This window comes from Stegostoma tigrinum, chromosome 4 (genome assembly GCF_030684315.1).
Source record: "Stegostoma tigrinum isolate sSteTig4 chromosome 4, sSteTig4.hap1, whole genome shotgun sequence".
NCBI classification, from domain to species: domain Eukaryota; kingdom Metazoa; phylum Chordata; class Chondrichthyes; order Orectolobiformes; family Stegostomatidae; genus Stegostoma; species Stegostoma tigrinum.
The window spans coordinates 48329950-48345210 of NC_081357.1; the positions used below are offsets into that span (position 1 = coordinate 48329950).

General features: G+C 40.9%; 1 protein-coding gene across 5 annotated transcripts in view; it reads right to left on the reverse strand.

Annotated features, from left to right (window-relative positions):
- Positions 1–15261, reverse strand: part of me1 (malic enzyme 1, NADP(+)-dependent, cytosolic) — a 393143-nt gene that overhangs the window by 240274 nt on the left and 137608 nt on the right. For all 5 annotated transcript variants that reach the window (XM_048531809.2, XM_048531811.2, XM_048531810.2 and 2 more), the window contains one exon: positions 11797–11946. In XM_048531809.2, coding sequence (XP_048387766.1) covers positions 11797–11946 — 150 coding nt within the window. The remainder of the gene's footprint in view (positions 1–11796; positions 11947–15261) is intronic.

Genomic DNA, 15261 nt, shown 5'->3' on the forward strand with positions numbered 1-15261 from the left:
GGCCCTCACCAACTTTTAGAGATGCACCATTCTATCCAGGTCCATAAACAGCCTGGTACAGCAACTGCTCTTCCCAGGAATGAAAAAAGTTATATTCACATCCCAGTCCTTCATGGAAGCCAACTCCCATCCATAGGCTCCATTTACATTTCTTGTTGCCATGGAAAGGTTGCAAACCTAAAAGACCCCTCCGACGCCTGTAATGCAGTACCGCAATATTAGGCAAGAACGAGGGAAGGTCGACTAGGAGCAGACATTTGAGGATAAAGGCATATCTAGCACACGGGGATCATTTAAAGGCCAGTTGATTAGAGTTCAGGACCAGCACATTCCTATGTAAATGAAGGAAAAGGATGGCAATATTTAAAGACTTTGGATGACAAGAGAAAGAGCTTTGTCAAAAAAGAGGTGTACGCAAGGTTTGGGTTTTGGAAAGTGAAAGTAGACAGAAGCATTAAGAATACAAAGATAGTAGGCAAGAACTCAAACAAGAAATTGAGCGCCAAGGGGGCCATAAAGTGTCTTCAGCCTGTTCCTGTGCTAGTCTGTTCTTTGTACATATGCTCAACTGTATAGTTTTAAAATTCACTCATTAGAGGTGTGTGTTGCTGGCTAGACCAGCATCTATCACCCACCCGTAGAAAGTGGCAATAAAAGTTGCCTTCTTGAACCACTCCAGTCCATCTATTATGCAGGTAGTTCCAGGATTATGGCCCAACACTGAAGGATAAACAACATATTTCCAATTCAATTTAGGGTAGTGAATGGTGTGCAGGTAATGCCATTCCCTTGCATTACTGCCCCTTGTCCTTCTAGCTTGCAGTGGTCTTGTTGGAAGAGCTTATCTAAAAGGCCCTGGTGAATTTCTGCAGTTTATCTTGTCAATAGGGTTGTGAGGGTTGGATTATGAGGAGAGACTGAGTAGACTGGGATTACACTCATTGGAATTCAGAAGAATGAAGGGAGATCTTATAGAAAGATAAGATTATGAAGGGAATGGATAAAAAGGTGGAGGCAGGGAGGTTGTTTCCACTAGAGGGTGAAACTAGGACTAGAGGGCATCACCTCAAAATAAAGGGAAGCAGATATAGGACTGAGGTCAGGAGGAACTTCCTCACCCAAAGGGTTGTGAAATCACCCAAAGGTCTGTGGAATTCCCTGCCCAGTGAAGCGGTCGAAGCTACCCTCACTGAATGTTTCTAAGGCAAAGCAAGATAATTCCTTTTACTGTTCAAAAATTTAAGGGTTATAGTGAGTGGGAGTTAAGTGGAGTCTCAAAGATCAGCCATAATCTTATTAAATGGTGGGGCAGGCTCAAGGGGCCAGATAGCCTCCTCCTGCTCCTAGTTCTTATGTTCTTATTAAAGTACTCTTTACTGAGTGCTGGAGGGAGTGGTGGCAGTGCCAATCAAGCCAGCCAATTTGTGCTGGATGGTGTCAAGTTGCGTTATGCAGATCGTGGGCAGACTTTGAAATCAGGAGATAAAAAAAGTTACTCACTGAAGGATTCCTAGCCTCTGAGCTGCTCTTTATTTGGCTAGTACAGTTAAGTTTCTGGTCCATTGTGGTCTCAAGGGTAGTGATAAACAGTGATTCAATAACGTTTACATCAATGAATGTCAAAAAAGGTGATAGTTAGGTTCTGTGCTGTTGGAGATGGTCATGTATTGTATGAATACTACTTGCCACTTTTCAATCCAAACCCTATCCAGGTTTTGCTGCATGTGGACATGAGCTGTTACAGTATCTGAGGATCTCCTGCAGAGTTGTCCTGGTGCTAAGAGGTGTGACCTCCAAAACAAAAATGATAACCGGTACGTGCAAAATGTGTCAATGCAGGCTTGGAGGGCCGAAAGACCTGTTCCTGTGCTGTATTTTGTTCTTTAACCATCTTTCTTTGTGCCAAGTAGGATTCAAACCAATAGAGAGTTTCCTCCTGGTCCCCATTGATGCCTGTTTTGCTAAGGATCCTTGATACCACACACACAGTTGAACACAGCCTTGACAGCACCACTGGTGACTGCTTCCACTGGTTTACAGATAATAGACAATAGGTGCAGGAGTAGGCCATTCGGCCCTTCGAGCCAGAACTATCATTCATTACAATCATGGCTGATCATCCACAATCAGTATCCTGTTCCTGCCTTATCCCCATAACCCTTGATTTCACTGTCTTTAAGAGATCTATCTATCTTTCTTGAAAGTATCCAGAGAGTTGGCCCCCACTGCTTTCTGGGGCAGAGCATTCCATATATCCACCACTCTCTGGGTGAAGTAGTTTTTCCTCAACTCTGTTCTAAATGGCCTAGCCCTTATTTTTAAACTGTGTCCTCTGGTTCTGGACTCATCCATCAGCAGAAACATGCTTCCTGCCTCCAGTGTGTCCAATCCCTTCATAAATCTTATAAGTCTCAAGCAGATCCCCTCTCATCCTTCTAAACACAAGCGTGTACAAGCCCAGTTGCTCCAATCTTTCAACATATGATAGTCCTACCATTCCGGTAATTGACCTCGTGAACCTACGCTGCACTCCCTCAATAGCAAGAATGTCCTTCCTCAAAATTTGCAGATCAAACTGCACACAATACTCCAGGTGCAGTCTCACCAGGGCCCTGTACAGCTCCAGAAGGTCCTCCTTGCTCCTATACACAATTCCTCTTGTGATGAAGGCCAGCATGCCATTAGCTTTCTTCACTGCCTGCTGTACCTGCATGTTTGCTGTCATTGACTGATGTGCAAGAATACCTAGATCTTGTTGTACTTCCCCTTTACCTAACTTGACTCCATTTAGATAGCAATCTGCCTTCCTGATCTTGCCAAAGTGGATAACCAAACATTTATCCACATTAAACTGCATCTGCCATGCATCCGTCCACGTCACCCTGTATTCTCATAACATCCTCCTCACATTTCACACTGCCACCCAGTTTTGTGTCATCAGCAAATTTGCTAATATTACTTTTAATGCCTTCATTTATGTATATTGTGAACAACTGTGATCCCAGCGCCAAACCTTACAGTACCCCACTGGACACCGCTTGCCATTCTGAAAAGAACCTGTTAATCACTACTCAGCGATAATGGGAACTGCAGATGCTGGAGAATCCAAGATAATAAAATGTGAGGCTGGATGAACACAGCAGGCCAAGCAGCATCTCAGGAGCACAAAAGCTGACGTTTCAGGCCTAGACCCATCAGAGAGGGGGATGGGGTGAGGGTTCTTTTCTCTCCATCTTCGGTCTGCCTCCCCCTCTCTCCCTATTTATTCCAGTTCCCTCCCCCCATCCCCCTCTCTGATGAAGGGTCTAGGCCCGAAACGTCAGCTTTTGTGCTCCCAAGATGCTGCTTGGCCTGCTGTGGTCATCCAGCCTCACATTTTATTATCCTGTTTATCACTACTCTTTGTTTCCTGCCAGCCAGCCAATTTTCAGTCCAACTCAGTATTTTGCCCCCAACACCATGTGACCTAACTTTGCTCACTAATCCCCTATGTGGGACTTTATCAAAGGCTTTCTCAAAGTCCAGGTACACCACATCCACTGGCTCTCCCTTATCCATCTTCATTGTTACATCGTCAAAAAATTCCAGAAGATTAGTCAAACACTCTTTCCCCTTCATAAATCCATGCTGACTGACATATCCTGTTACTGCTATCCAAATGACTCGTAATTTCATCTTTTATAATTGACTCCAGCATCTTTCCCACCAGACATCAGGCTAACCGGTCTATAATTCAGTTTTCTCTCTCACCCCTTTCTTGAAAAGTGGGACAAGATTAGCCACCCTCCAATCTGCGGGAACTGATCCTGAATCTATAGAACATTGGAAAATGATTACCAATACGCCCACCATTTCTAGAGCCATCTCCTTAAGGACCATGGAATGCAGACCATCAGGTCCTGGGAACTTATCAGCCTTCAGGCTGAACAGCCTAACATTTCCTGCCTAATCTAAATTCCCTTCAGTTCATCCACTACTGTAGGTCCTTCAGCCACTATTATATCTGGGAGATTGTATCTGTCTTCCCTAGTGAAGACAGATACAAACTACCCATTCAACTCTTCTGCCATTTCCTTGTTCCCCATAATAAATTTACCCGTTTGTGTCTTCAAGGGCCCAATTTTAGTCTTAACCATTTTTCTTTTCACATACCTAAAAAAATCTTATTATCCTCCTTTATATTTTTGGCCAGTTTGCCTTCGTACTTCATTTTTTATCCACGTACTGCCTTTTTAGTTATCTTCTGTTGCTCTTTAAAAGTTTCCCAGCCCTCCGGTTTCCCGCTCATGATGACCAAGAGTAGACTAATAGGGTGGTAATTAGCCCAGCTAGATTTGCCTTGCATTTCTTTTTGTACACAGGACATATCTGGCCAATTCTCCACAATGTCAGATAGTTAATAGCAATGCAGCTTTACTAGAACAGCTTGTTTAAGGAGTTCAGAAAATGGAGAGGCAGTATGATTGCTGCAGTGTTGTCCGAGTCCACAGCCTTTGGCAGTATCCAGTGCTTCCAATCATTTCTTGACGTTCAAGTCATTCCATGTAATTTGAAGACTGGCATCCGTGCTGTTGGGGACTACTGGAAGATAAGAGTTGGATCATCCACTTAGTTTTTCTCACTGAAGATTGTTACAAATGCTTCAGTACTGAACTACTGGCCTCCTAACTGCTGGTAAAGCTTCGAAATACTGAGTTTGAGCTGCTGCAACTGATAACACATCCTACATAGTTATACAGAACACAGGAAAGAGATTTGAATCTGTGTTCCAGAACATTTAACCAGCTCTGAATTAACACACGCAATAATACCAGCAGGTCACCATGTCCCTGAAAGTCTGTCCATTTTTTTTGTTTACAAAAAACGACCCACCAGCTGGGATTGCTTTTTACATTTTATGGTCAACCTGTTCACGGATCTTATGATAATGCCTATGGAGAAGGTGGAACTTGAAACTGGGATGCCTGGCTCAGGAGGTACAGACTCTATCACTGTACCACAGAGCTCACAGGATCTACTTTTTAAAAAAATTCCTTTAGAGGGTCTACTTTGTTAAAAAAAAACATGCTCAGGTGAGGAGTTCCACATGAACAGACCATGGGGAAGGGAACTCGTAGTCAATGGGATTCACTGGGAGATCATTTAGTATTTCCCCATACAGCTTATTGGGTTTACCACACTAGTAAATCTGGCTACCGTTAATAAAGCTCCACTTTTGTCTCATGAGAAATGCTTTGCCTGTGGAAAAACAATACTTACCGTAGCAATGAATAGGAAAATAATGCAAATAGGCTTCATCTGTGAAAACAGGTTTACCAGTTTTAAAGATCAAAGGAAAAACAAATACTGCACAAAATCCATTGTTGGAGAAATTAATTGAAGATAGTGTTGAATCCATAACTTCTAAACATAGCAACACATAGGCAAATGTCAACTCATCAGAAAGTCATTGCTCATGTGACAATACAGTGGGCTTTCAGAAGTGTTTTGTCCAGCTTGCTTTTACAGACAAGCTGGAGGACAGGCAGTGAGCAGTTTAATGAGAAGATTATCCAAGGCTTCACAAGTTGTTTACATCGTAACAACAGAAGCAAACTGAATGGGTGTGGTCAAGCTCCCATCTACAGAACCAGGATCATTAGATTAGTTTTCAGCAGTTGCTGCTGGCGTCTTGAAGAGGTGAAAACTACTTTCCCACCATCTCTCGTTTACAGCCAAGCTGGGGGTTCTCTGCCTGCTATGGTCGATGCATGGGAGGCAATCTGTGTTCTGAACTTGACTTTTGCCAAAAAAGGTTTTTTTTTAAATGGAATGTTATTTTATAACCGTTTCAACAAAGTAACTATTACTAATTCTTTTATTCTGCTCATTTTTCTTAGTTATTCCAATTCCTTTGTTTTGTTGTATTCATCTGCTATAGTTAAAATAAATTGTGTTTTGCTTTAAATCTGGTAGTTTGACCAATCAAATTGCATCTGGAACACAATACCTTACTACATTTATCTTTAAAATAAAAAAGAGACAGGGTCAAAGGTTAGGGTCCTATCCTCTGAATATTGAAGGGTTTAGTCTGGTACAACTCTTGTTAGCAGTTTGATCTCTGAAAATCAACTGAGACAGACTCAGCAGTGAAACATAATATATGCAGAACACTATCATTTAATTGGCCAAGTAAACTACTTAATACAGTAGCCTGTTACTTAATGTAAAATTAAACAAAATTACTCAGACAGACATCTAAGACGCTGCTTGAAAGTCTGAGTTTATCACTTTTTTCAAACATCAACCCGAAATAAACGAGGGCTGAAAGGTTGTCAGCTTGTTTTCAGGACAGCAGTCACAATGTGCTGGTAAACTGAGGCACACAGCAAGTAAAATTCACCTCCATAATTGTAACATTCGGCTTAATGCAGACAGTCCAGCTGAGAGACTGATGAAACAGGATTTCCTTCCCTCCCTCCAGTCTTTGCTCCATCTCTATCATGTTGCAGAGCTCAAAACCATTACAGATTTCAGGTGTGGATCAATGGCCAATACTTCTACCCACCTTGTACATATACAACAATCCACTTGCAATAACGTATTTGACCACAAACTTCACTATAGCAGGAAAAGGAAAGATTTACAAGGATGTTGTCAGCACTAGAAGAGATCGAGTTCTAGCAGAGGCTGATTACACTGGGGCTACTCTCCCTGGAGCGTCGGAAGTTGCAGGTGACCTCACAGAGGGTTTATAACAAGTCACGAGGGGCACAGATGGGGTGAACAGCCACGATCTTTTTCCCTGGGTAGCAGAGACCAAAAATGCAGGGCATAGGTTTAAGGCAAGAAGGGAAAGATTTAAAAAGGGACCTGAGGGGCAACCTTTCCATGCAGAGGGTAGTGTGTTTATGGAACTAGTTGCCAGCAGAAGTGGAGGAGGCCAGCACAATTACAACACTTCAAAGGCATCTGGATGGGTACATGAATAGGGTGAGTTTAGAGGGAAATGGATCAAGTGCTGGCAAATGGGACAAGGTCAGATCAGGATGTTGGGTCAGTGTGGACAAGTTAGACCAAAGGGTCCATTCCTATGCTGTATGAACTATGACTCTAAGCCCTGTAACACAGATGGTTCCAATAGCATGCAAGAGAGGATGTGATGGAGAGCACTCACGAGGTTCTGTTCTGTAGTTTAACACTTGAAACTTATAATAATTAGGACAGGCCTTCACCAAAAACCTGTACAGTTGAAGTTTTGGAAAGGCATGCCAAATCTGAGCAACCTGGACAATCTTGCCAAACTCAGCCCTTCCCAGCAGAAGGCACAGAAAGTCAATGCTTTTCAAACTGTAGGACCTCCTACTGCTCTTTGTACTTGGACAGCAAGGCCACCATCCACACTTTAAAAATCGATCTATTTAGGGAAAGTCAGTCAGGTTCAAGACATTGAACTTGTGACCCGGCAGAGGTTGGAGTCGGACCCAAAAGTCAAAACCGTGCCTACGGTATGTATGAACACCCTGCATGTAAAATTGAAAAATGTTGTTATACCTTACAAAATAAGTGATTAAAAGTTAATAAATTACATGGAAAAGTTTCATTATTTGCCTGGTAAAATCAATAATATTTCAAAGAGAAAATAGGAAATCAAGTGCAAAGTTACACTTCAGAATTGTCTGTGTATCATGTTCTAAAAGTCATATTTGCTGAACTGAGAGGGAGGATTGGGAAATTTACTTTCCGGATTTACATCTCCTCCGGAACATCCACTTAGCTTCAAAGTGCTGGTGGAACTCCTTTATACCAGTGATCAACAGCCAGTTCGGCTCAATTAGGGGTGAAAACATCTGCAACAAATCACTACCGTTTACAAACTGCAGAGCTAATTATTGGTTGAGGAGTACAATTTGGCCTCAAAAATCAGTGAAAACTAAGTAGTGCTCACAGAAAACAAACATTCTCATTCAAATTGCTACTGTATACCAACAAAAACAAAGAGGAACTAACCTAGAATAATTGACAAATTTCTTGCATTCAGAACAGGAAAGTGTACAAAACAGCAATTTATTCACTGTCTTAGGTTGACTCCCATCTGTCCCATTCAACAGATACCATCATCGCTACTTGAAGGAAGACTGAGAATTTCACTTGCCAACGTTTATCTCTAAATCACAATGGTAATTGTGGGATCTTGCTGTGTGAACATCAGTTCCCAAGTTCAACAGCAATTCAACTTAAACTAGAATAGAACTTTTAAAATCTTATTTGTTACATCTTGCAGCTACATTTCCATTTGTCACAAACTTTTATTTGGTACCTAATCAGTGGAAGGTGGATGCTAATAGGAATAATGTTCCCTTGTGGGGGACATTCTGGAACTGGAGACTAGATTTCCTCATGTTTTGGTTCAGGGAATTTCAAGCGAGGTATTCAGTCTGGCTGACAGCGACTTCTCACACTATCTTCCACTTCTCACCACAAATCTCAGTCATCATCCTACTCAAAAATCCAACAGGAGGTGATATCCCTGCCACTGAGAACATTCCAATGCACAAGCTGCTGCTACCACATTTAGAGCCTAGCTGTGTACCACTGCAAAATAGGAGCTACCTCAGCAACAGAAATCTCTTAGGCAACAGAAATGTCTCAGTAATGGAAGCTAGCACCCAGCTTCTCAGATAGGGAGGGAGGTCCTGGTGGACAGCAAGCAGCTTTCCTCTACCTAGCTAATCACTGAACAAGTAGCAAGTTGTAAATCCCCATTTAGGCAATATAACCATGTTACCCAGCTTTTTATGTATTTTCGATTATGGACTGAAGTGAGAAAATAAAAGTTTTAAAAACCAAGAACAGTGGAAGGGGTTTTAAAAGCAGGTTACCACCACTAAGGAATCGGTTAGCCCAGTTGACTGGACGGCTGGTTTGCAATGCAGAGTCATGCCAGTGACATGGGTTCACCTCCTGCACTGGTTGAAGTCACCATGAAGGACACTTTCTCAGCCTCTGCCTTTAAGGAGGGATCAGACTCATGGAAATAGCAAGAACCGCAGATGCTGAGTCAAAGTCAATACTGAATGGAGCTGGAGGAACACAGAAAAGGAGCAGGAAAGTCAATGTATCAGGTCTGGACCCTTCATCAGGTCTGAAGGAGGATCCAGGCCCGAGATCAGCGTTACGGTCTAGTAAGCTTATGGCAATTCTATCTTTACTTTAACAAGTGCAGGCAGCAGGATAAATGCTTAAAACGATTGGCAGTAATGTGGGAGATTTAGTTACAGACTGGCAACAGGCAGTATACACAAAATGAGTTGCGTCCAGAAACAAGTAGCTGGTTGACAACCGATCACCATTTCCAGGCTAATGACAAAGGCCTTCTGCCTATCAAAAATTATGATTAACTCCCTGCTGGCTGAATAATTTGTGGGTGAGAATGTTTGGCCAGAATAGAAGGAGCAGTTTTTCCTGCTCCATGGTTTAGAAAAATTAATTCCAAAGAAAACCAGTTTTCTACAGTCACTAAGCTAATGACTTTTAACCAATATCTCAGACTTTCTAAGTGTGAGCCAGTTGCTCCATGCCTCCTGCAAGCCAGTGAATGCACTAGAGATGAAAGGTTGGAGGAGCAGCAAGTCCATCAAGCCAAACAAGTTCTCAGCAAACAGTGGACAGGGACCATTAAAGCTTCTTTCCCAGTCTTGCCCTTTGCCCGTACCATTCATGTCTTTAGTTTTATCGTCTCGTCTCTTTTTGCATTTGAGAAGAGGATCTTTTATAAAAGGTGTTAAAAGTTTGAAGGTGTAGTTCACATCAGCAATTCAGAGCTTGAGTTCTGAGGAAGGGTCACCGGACCCGAAATGTTTTCTCCTCCACAGATGCTGCCAGACCTGTGAGCAACTTTGTTTTTGTAGCAATTCAGATCCTACTTAAGGTGAACAGCTCTACTTGTTATAAATAGTAATTCTTGTTCAGTACAGAAAGCTGGTCCATTTTTTCATGTTCGAGTCTAAATATCAGGTAAATTGGGGCATTTTGCATACTTTCATAGGTGTTAACTCCAGGAATAGCAGCACACCACTCTAACACTAATATTTAATATTTGAATCATTGTATTACTTTTTTAAAAAACTGAGTGTACAGTACTACTCTCCTTGTGTATTGCTCTTTTAAAGACCATGTGGAGCTCAGTTAGTGATAAACAAAATATTTAAGCAAAGAAACTTATGCATTCTCAACCATTAACAGAATCACCAAGGTTAGAAAGGACTTCATTTTCTTTTAATGGACCATTCTATCTGGAGTTAAACACCACAAAAACAGGCCATTTGAGCCAATCAGATCATGCTCCAGTACAACCTCTTCTCACGCTTTTTAATCTGAACGCAGATGTTTGCAATTTCTATTTCCAGAGATTTTGTACTAGATTTCAACTTGGTAGAAACTTGACGCAGAATCCGCACATTATGGGGGTGGGCTATTTGGCCCATCAAGTCCACACCAACCCCTTTTCTTTTTCAAAGAGAAATCTGCCTGATACTATGACCTGGCTGTGACTCATCTGTCCAATCTCTGTCCCAGTCAAAGAATCCCTTCAGAATGGAGCTTGACAAGTCAGTATTCAACTTCGAGGGAGAATGCAAGTGTCATCACATTGTTTTAACTGTACTTAATATGGACAATCACAGATCATCTACAATGTTGCACAGGTTTGAATTCTGCTTTGATGAACAGACACACAGTTGCTAACTTTCAGCAAGTAACTCAAAATGCAACAGAATCATTTCCAGATTCTCAAGGAGGAATGTCCTGTTTTGACAAAACTTGGGGAAGGTGGTCACACCCCCAAAAAAATACATACAAATTTTGTCCTCTTTTATAACTGTGAAGCATCTTTCCACAGATCTAGCTTCAGTGGTTGAGTGGGAGTCCAGCAATAAAAGGGCCTTGGCCAATCTAAGTTCATTTTAATAGCATGCAGAATAGCACCTCTGAAACACAACCTCTGATGTTAGAAAGACAAAGGCAATAAGAACATGACCTTCAACTTGTCCTCCAACACTCAATTCAGATTTGAAAACAGACCAACAGTCAGCAACATCCTGTTTCAGATTACTGGGAACATCTTAACAGCCCAGCGGGAGGGACCTACGTCAAACACAGACTGCAATAGTTCACAAGGTATAGCTCAACATCTCCTACTTGAGCATAATTAGGATGGGTAATAAATGCTGGCATTTAGCAACACAGCCTATGAATGAATAAGTTGTAAGTATGTTGAAAAAATTCAACTAAAAATTTGAATTTACTTGTCCACCAGGATTCCAGACTAGCATCAGCATGTGACAACTGACTGAAGATACACTCATCTTCTAACCCACAACCAATGCCTCACACAGTCACCTTTGACTGCTACTTCCTCCCCCCTCACCCACATCCACCCCCAACCAAGGGGGAACAATGAGCAATCAAAACTCACCCCTCTAAAATGATATGTCTCAGTGACAGAATCAACAACACTACACAAAGGGCTATCTCCATACATCCGAGTAACTAATTTAGAAAGTGTACTTGTTCTACATTAGAGTCATGTTTCTTTCCAGCAGAGTGGAAACATTCAACTATTTTTTGAGCTGTAACAGCAAGATTAAGGTAGTGCTAACACAGCACACCTGTTTGTGTGCTCAAATAGTTATTGACCTGTTAGGAAACTTGACAGCCAACTGATTGACAGTTACACCTGCCACCAATGTCACGACAAAACGTGGATCTGTTTAAAATTGTCTTCACAATAGATGTGTGTTGCATTGCATCACTTACCGTGGTCTGCGAAATACAAGTCCATAATTCTGACAAGCCAGGCCGACTGTGGGTGTATAAACAATGGGCATGAACCTCTCAATGTCTGAAGTCAGTGCTCTGTAGAAGAGCTTTTCATTTCGGTCTTGAAGGGCACTTAGAAATATGTACCTTAAAATTGATAAAAAGGGCAAATTAAGAAAAAATTAATTTGTTAAAGAAAGCAGGCAACGCATGTTCCATTAGACCAATTATAAAAAGCAAAAAGGCAAATATTTATTGTGTTAACAGTACGAACTTTCATTAAAAGTGTTAAAAAGCTCAAAGATGGAAAATTTTGAGAGAAGAGTTTGAATACTGACCATATTTACAGGCAAACTATTGCATAGTAACCATAAAAAAGGAGTTTAAACATCTTTTTGGGTTTATGATAAATACCAAGTTTGCAACTAAAATTAAATTCACCTATTACCAAATATTCACTTCACAGCAGTGATGTAAACCCTTGATAAATAATATCACAAGGTAAAAAAGTGCAGGAAGAACCCTCCAAAAAATCAATGCAATTCATTTAAATTGCTCAATTCTATATCAAGAATACAAGTCAGGAATTTGCTTCCAGCAAGCCAAAAACACTTTTTTGCCTTCCATACAAAATAGTAACATGTTATATGCCAGCTCTGAAGTCTGCCACTGGCCAAAATGGACAAATAAAGCAACATTGACACATTGAAAAAAAGCCAGGTTCACTGGCCAGTGATAACAGGAACTGCAGATGCTGGAAAATCGAGATAACAAAGTGTGGAGCGAGATGAACACAGCAGACCAAGCAGCATCTCAGGAGCACAAAAGCTGACATTTCGGGCCTAGACTCTTCGTCAGTTCACTGACCACCTTGTTCAAACTTGACTGACAATAAAATTGTTGCAATGTTACTTCAGTGCCCATCTGAAGTTGGCAACAGAAACCAAACAAAAGACAGAAGGCAGATTTCAGCATAAGGTCACAAATATCCAGAAGAGGACACGCAAAGAATGCAGAATGTACAAAGTATCCACTTAGTACAGGAATACTTCTTCCTAAAAGAGATTTATCAAACAATTTAAGTTTTGTAGCCCAATGCTTCTGTACACATTCTATTGTGCTGAAAAGATGGTGCGAGACTTAGAAGTCTGAAATCTGGTCCTTTATTTGGGAATTATTGCATGCCCCAAAATTCCATCGAGGATTCATACCCAAAATCATTCAGTTTGGTTTTCTTGGGACATAATGGCACGTCAAAAAAGTACTGTATAAAAGGGAGGGACACAAACTTCCAAGTATTCGATTTCATCTTTACCTAATATTTTCCTTCATTCTTTGATTTCACAACTTTTGTCAGAAGGTTTCATTATGGTTAGATTAGAAACTGGTAAATATCTTACCTTGAATGGAACGTCATGCAGGCAAGGGCACACAGGTGTTGAGAAATCAAGTATTCTTTACATTCTATTTATTTTTGTCAGTAAATTAAACACACCTCCAAAATATACTATTCCTTTTATCAACCTACACTTGCACGCAAGGACAAACAGACTATCTAGTTCCACTACCAAAGCATTTCCAGACTGAAACCATGCCCTTAGAATCAGATATCTACAACCCTTAGAGGCCCTTAGGTCCATTGAGTCGATAGCAGTCAAAAACAGCCACCTAATTATCCTAATCCCATTGACTAGTGCTTGGTTTAGGGCATTTAAGCCTTGACACGACCAGTACACATCTAAATGCTGAAGCATGGGGGGGTCTCATTCTCCAACACCCTTACAAGTCGCGAGTTCCAAATTCCCACTTCCTTCAAGATGAAAAAGAAAAGCATTTCTCTCCCCCACCGCACTCCCCTCCCCACCGTCTTAGATTCTCTCCAAATCTCTAGCCCTTGCCTCAAATTTGTGTCTTGGTCATCGAGCCCTCTATCAAGGGAAAATGTTTCTACCTGTCTGCCCCACTTGATTTTACACAACTCATTCATGTGTCCACTCAGTTTCCTCTGCTTCAAGGGAAGCAATCCTAATCTATCCAATTTCACTTCATAAGGATAAGCCTCCAGTCCAGGCAAAGTTTTAGATAGTTCCAGCATAACCTTAATACTTTAAAAGGTCTACACTTCAGCCTTGTTATCTCTAGACCAGCCTCTCCTGTTGTCTATCCTCTCTAATCTTAAACTCATCCAAAACACAGGCACCTACATCCTATAATGCATAAAATGCCACTCATTAATCACACTTGTGTTCAGAGATCCCTTCATTGGCACTCGGCTAAGCAATTCAAATTTTAAAATTCTCAAAATTTTTACTTCCAAATCCTGCCATGGCCTTCACCTCTCTAGTGCCATTATCTCCTCCAGCTCCACAACCATCCAAGATACCCCCATGTTAATTAAATTTGCTTCCAGTGTAATCTCATTTGTAAAACTGCTTCACCAACAACAACCATACCTTCAACTTCTAAGGACCAAGAAAGATGCGGCATTCCCTGCCTAAATCTCAGTGTTTCTTTTTCCTCCTTCAAAATTCTCCTTAATATCAAACTTTTCTGTCCAAGGTCTTGGTAAGCTGTCCTAATATCTGACATTTCCTGTAGCAGTGGACCAAATTCTGTTTGGAGTACTTCCAAAGTGCCATTATAACATCAAAAAGTCAAGAAGATCAACAGATAAAGACTTCACTTTTAAACTTCAAGTCTCAAAGAAACCATCCAAGATCTTTAAACAGTCACTTTTCATAGTGGACTGTTTGGGCTTGAATTCAAATCTCTGTTCAATTATCATAAAAGCTTTGTCTTCTAGTTTCAGTGGCTATTACTTCATGAAACTATTACTTCATAGCAAGGAACAAAGAATGGGGAAGTCGGAGAGAAGACTGCCATTTCTTTAAAGGGAAGTTTATAGGTGCAAGGAACGGATAGTGAGCTTCAAACCTAGTAGGAAGGTGATGAACCTGACTTTACAGAATTCCTTTTAAAACATTAGCATCTCCCAAACTGATTCAAGCAAGTATTAAAGTAACTTACAGATACTATGAATTCAGAATCCAGGGAACAGATAGAAAAATAATTTCTACACATGCTTAATAATTCATTAGAAACTGTGTCACTTCCAAGGACTGGGATTAGCTAACACAATACCTATATTCAGGAAGTGGGACAGAATATGCTCAGAGAATAATCAAAGCAGATAAATAACACTCCTGTAAAGTGTCTTTGGACATTTTACTGCATTAAAAGGCACTGAGTAAATAGTTACAATACTTGAAATTAATATTTATACTAGGTTCTTGTTAGAAGCAGCAGTGATAGGAATCAATGAAATCCCCACAAAAAACAGAACATAAAAGACCCCATTTAGAAACCTAAAATGTAATTATGAATACTTAGGTTGGAACTCCGAACAGAAAATGTTGTTTGACCAATTCTATTGACTCTTTGGATGGTCGTAACAGAGACCTG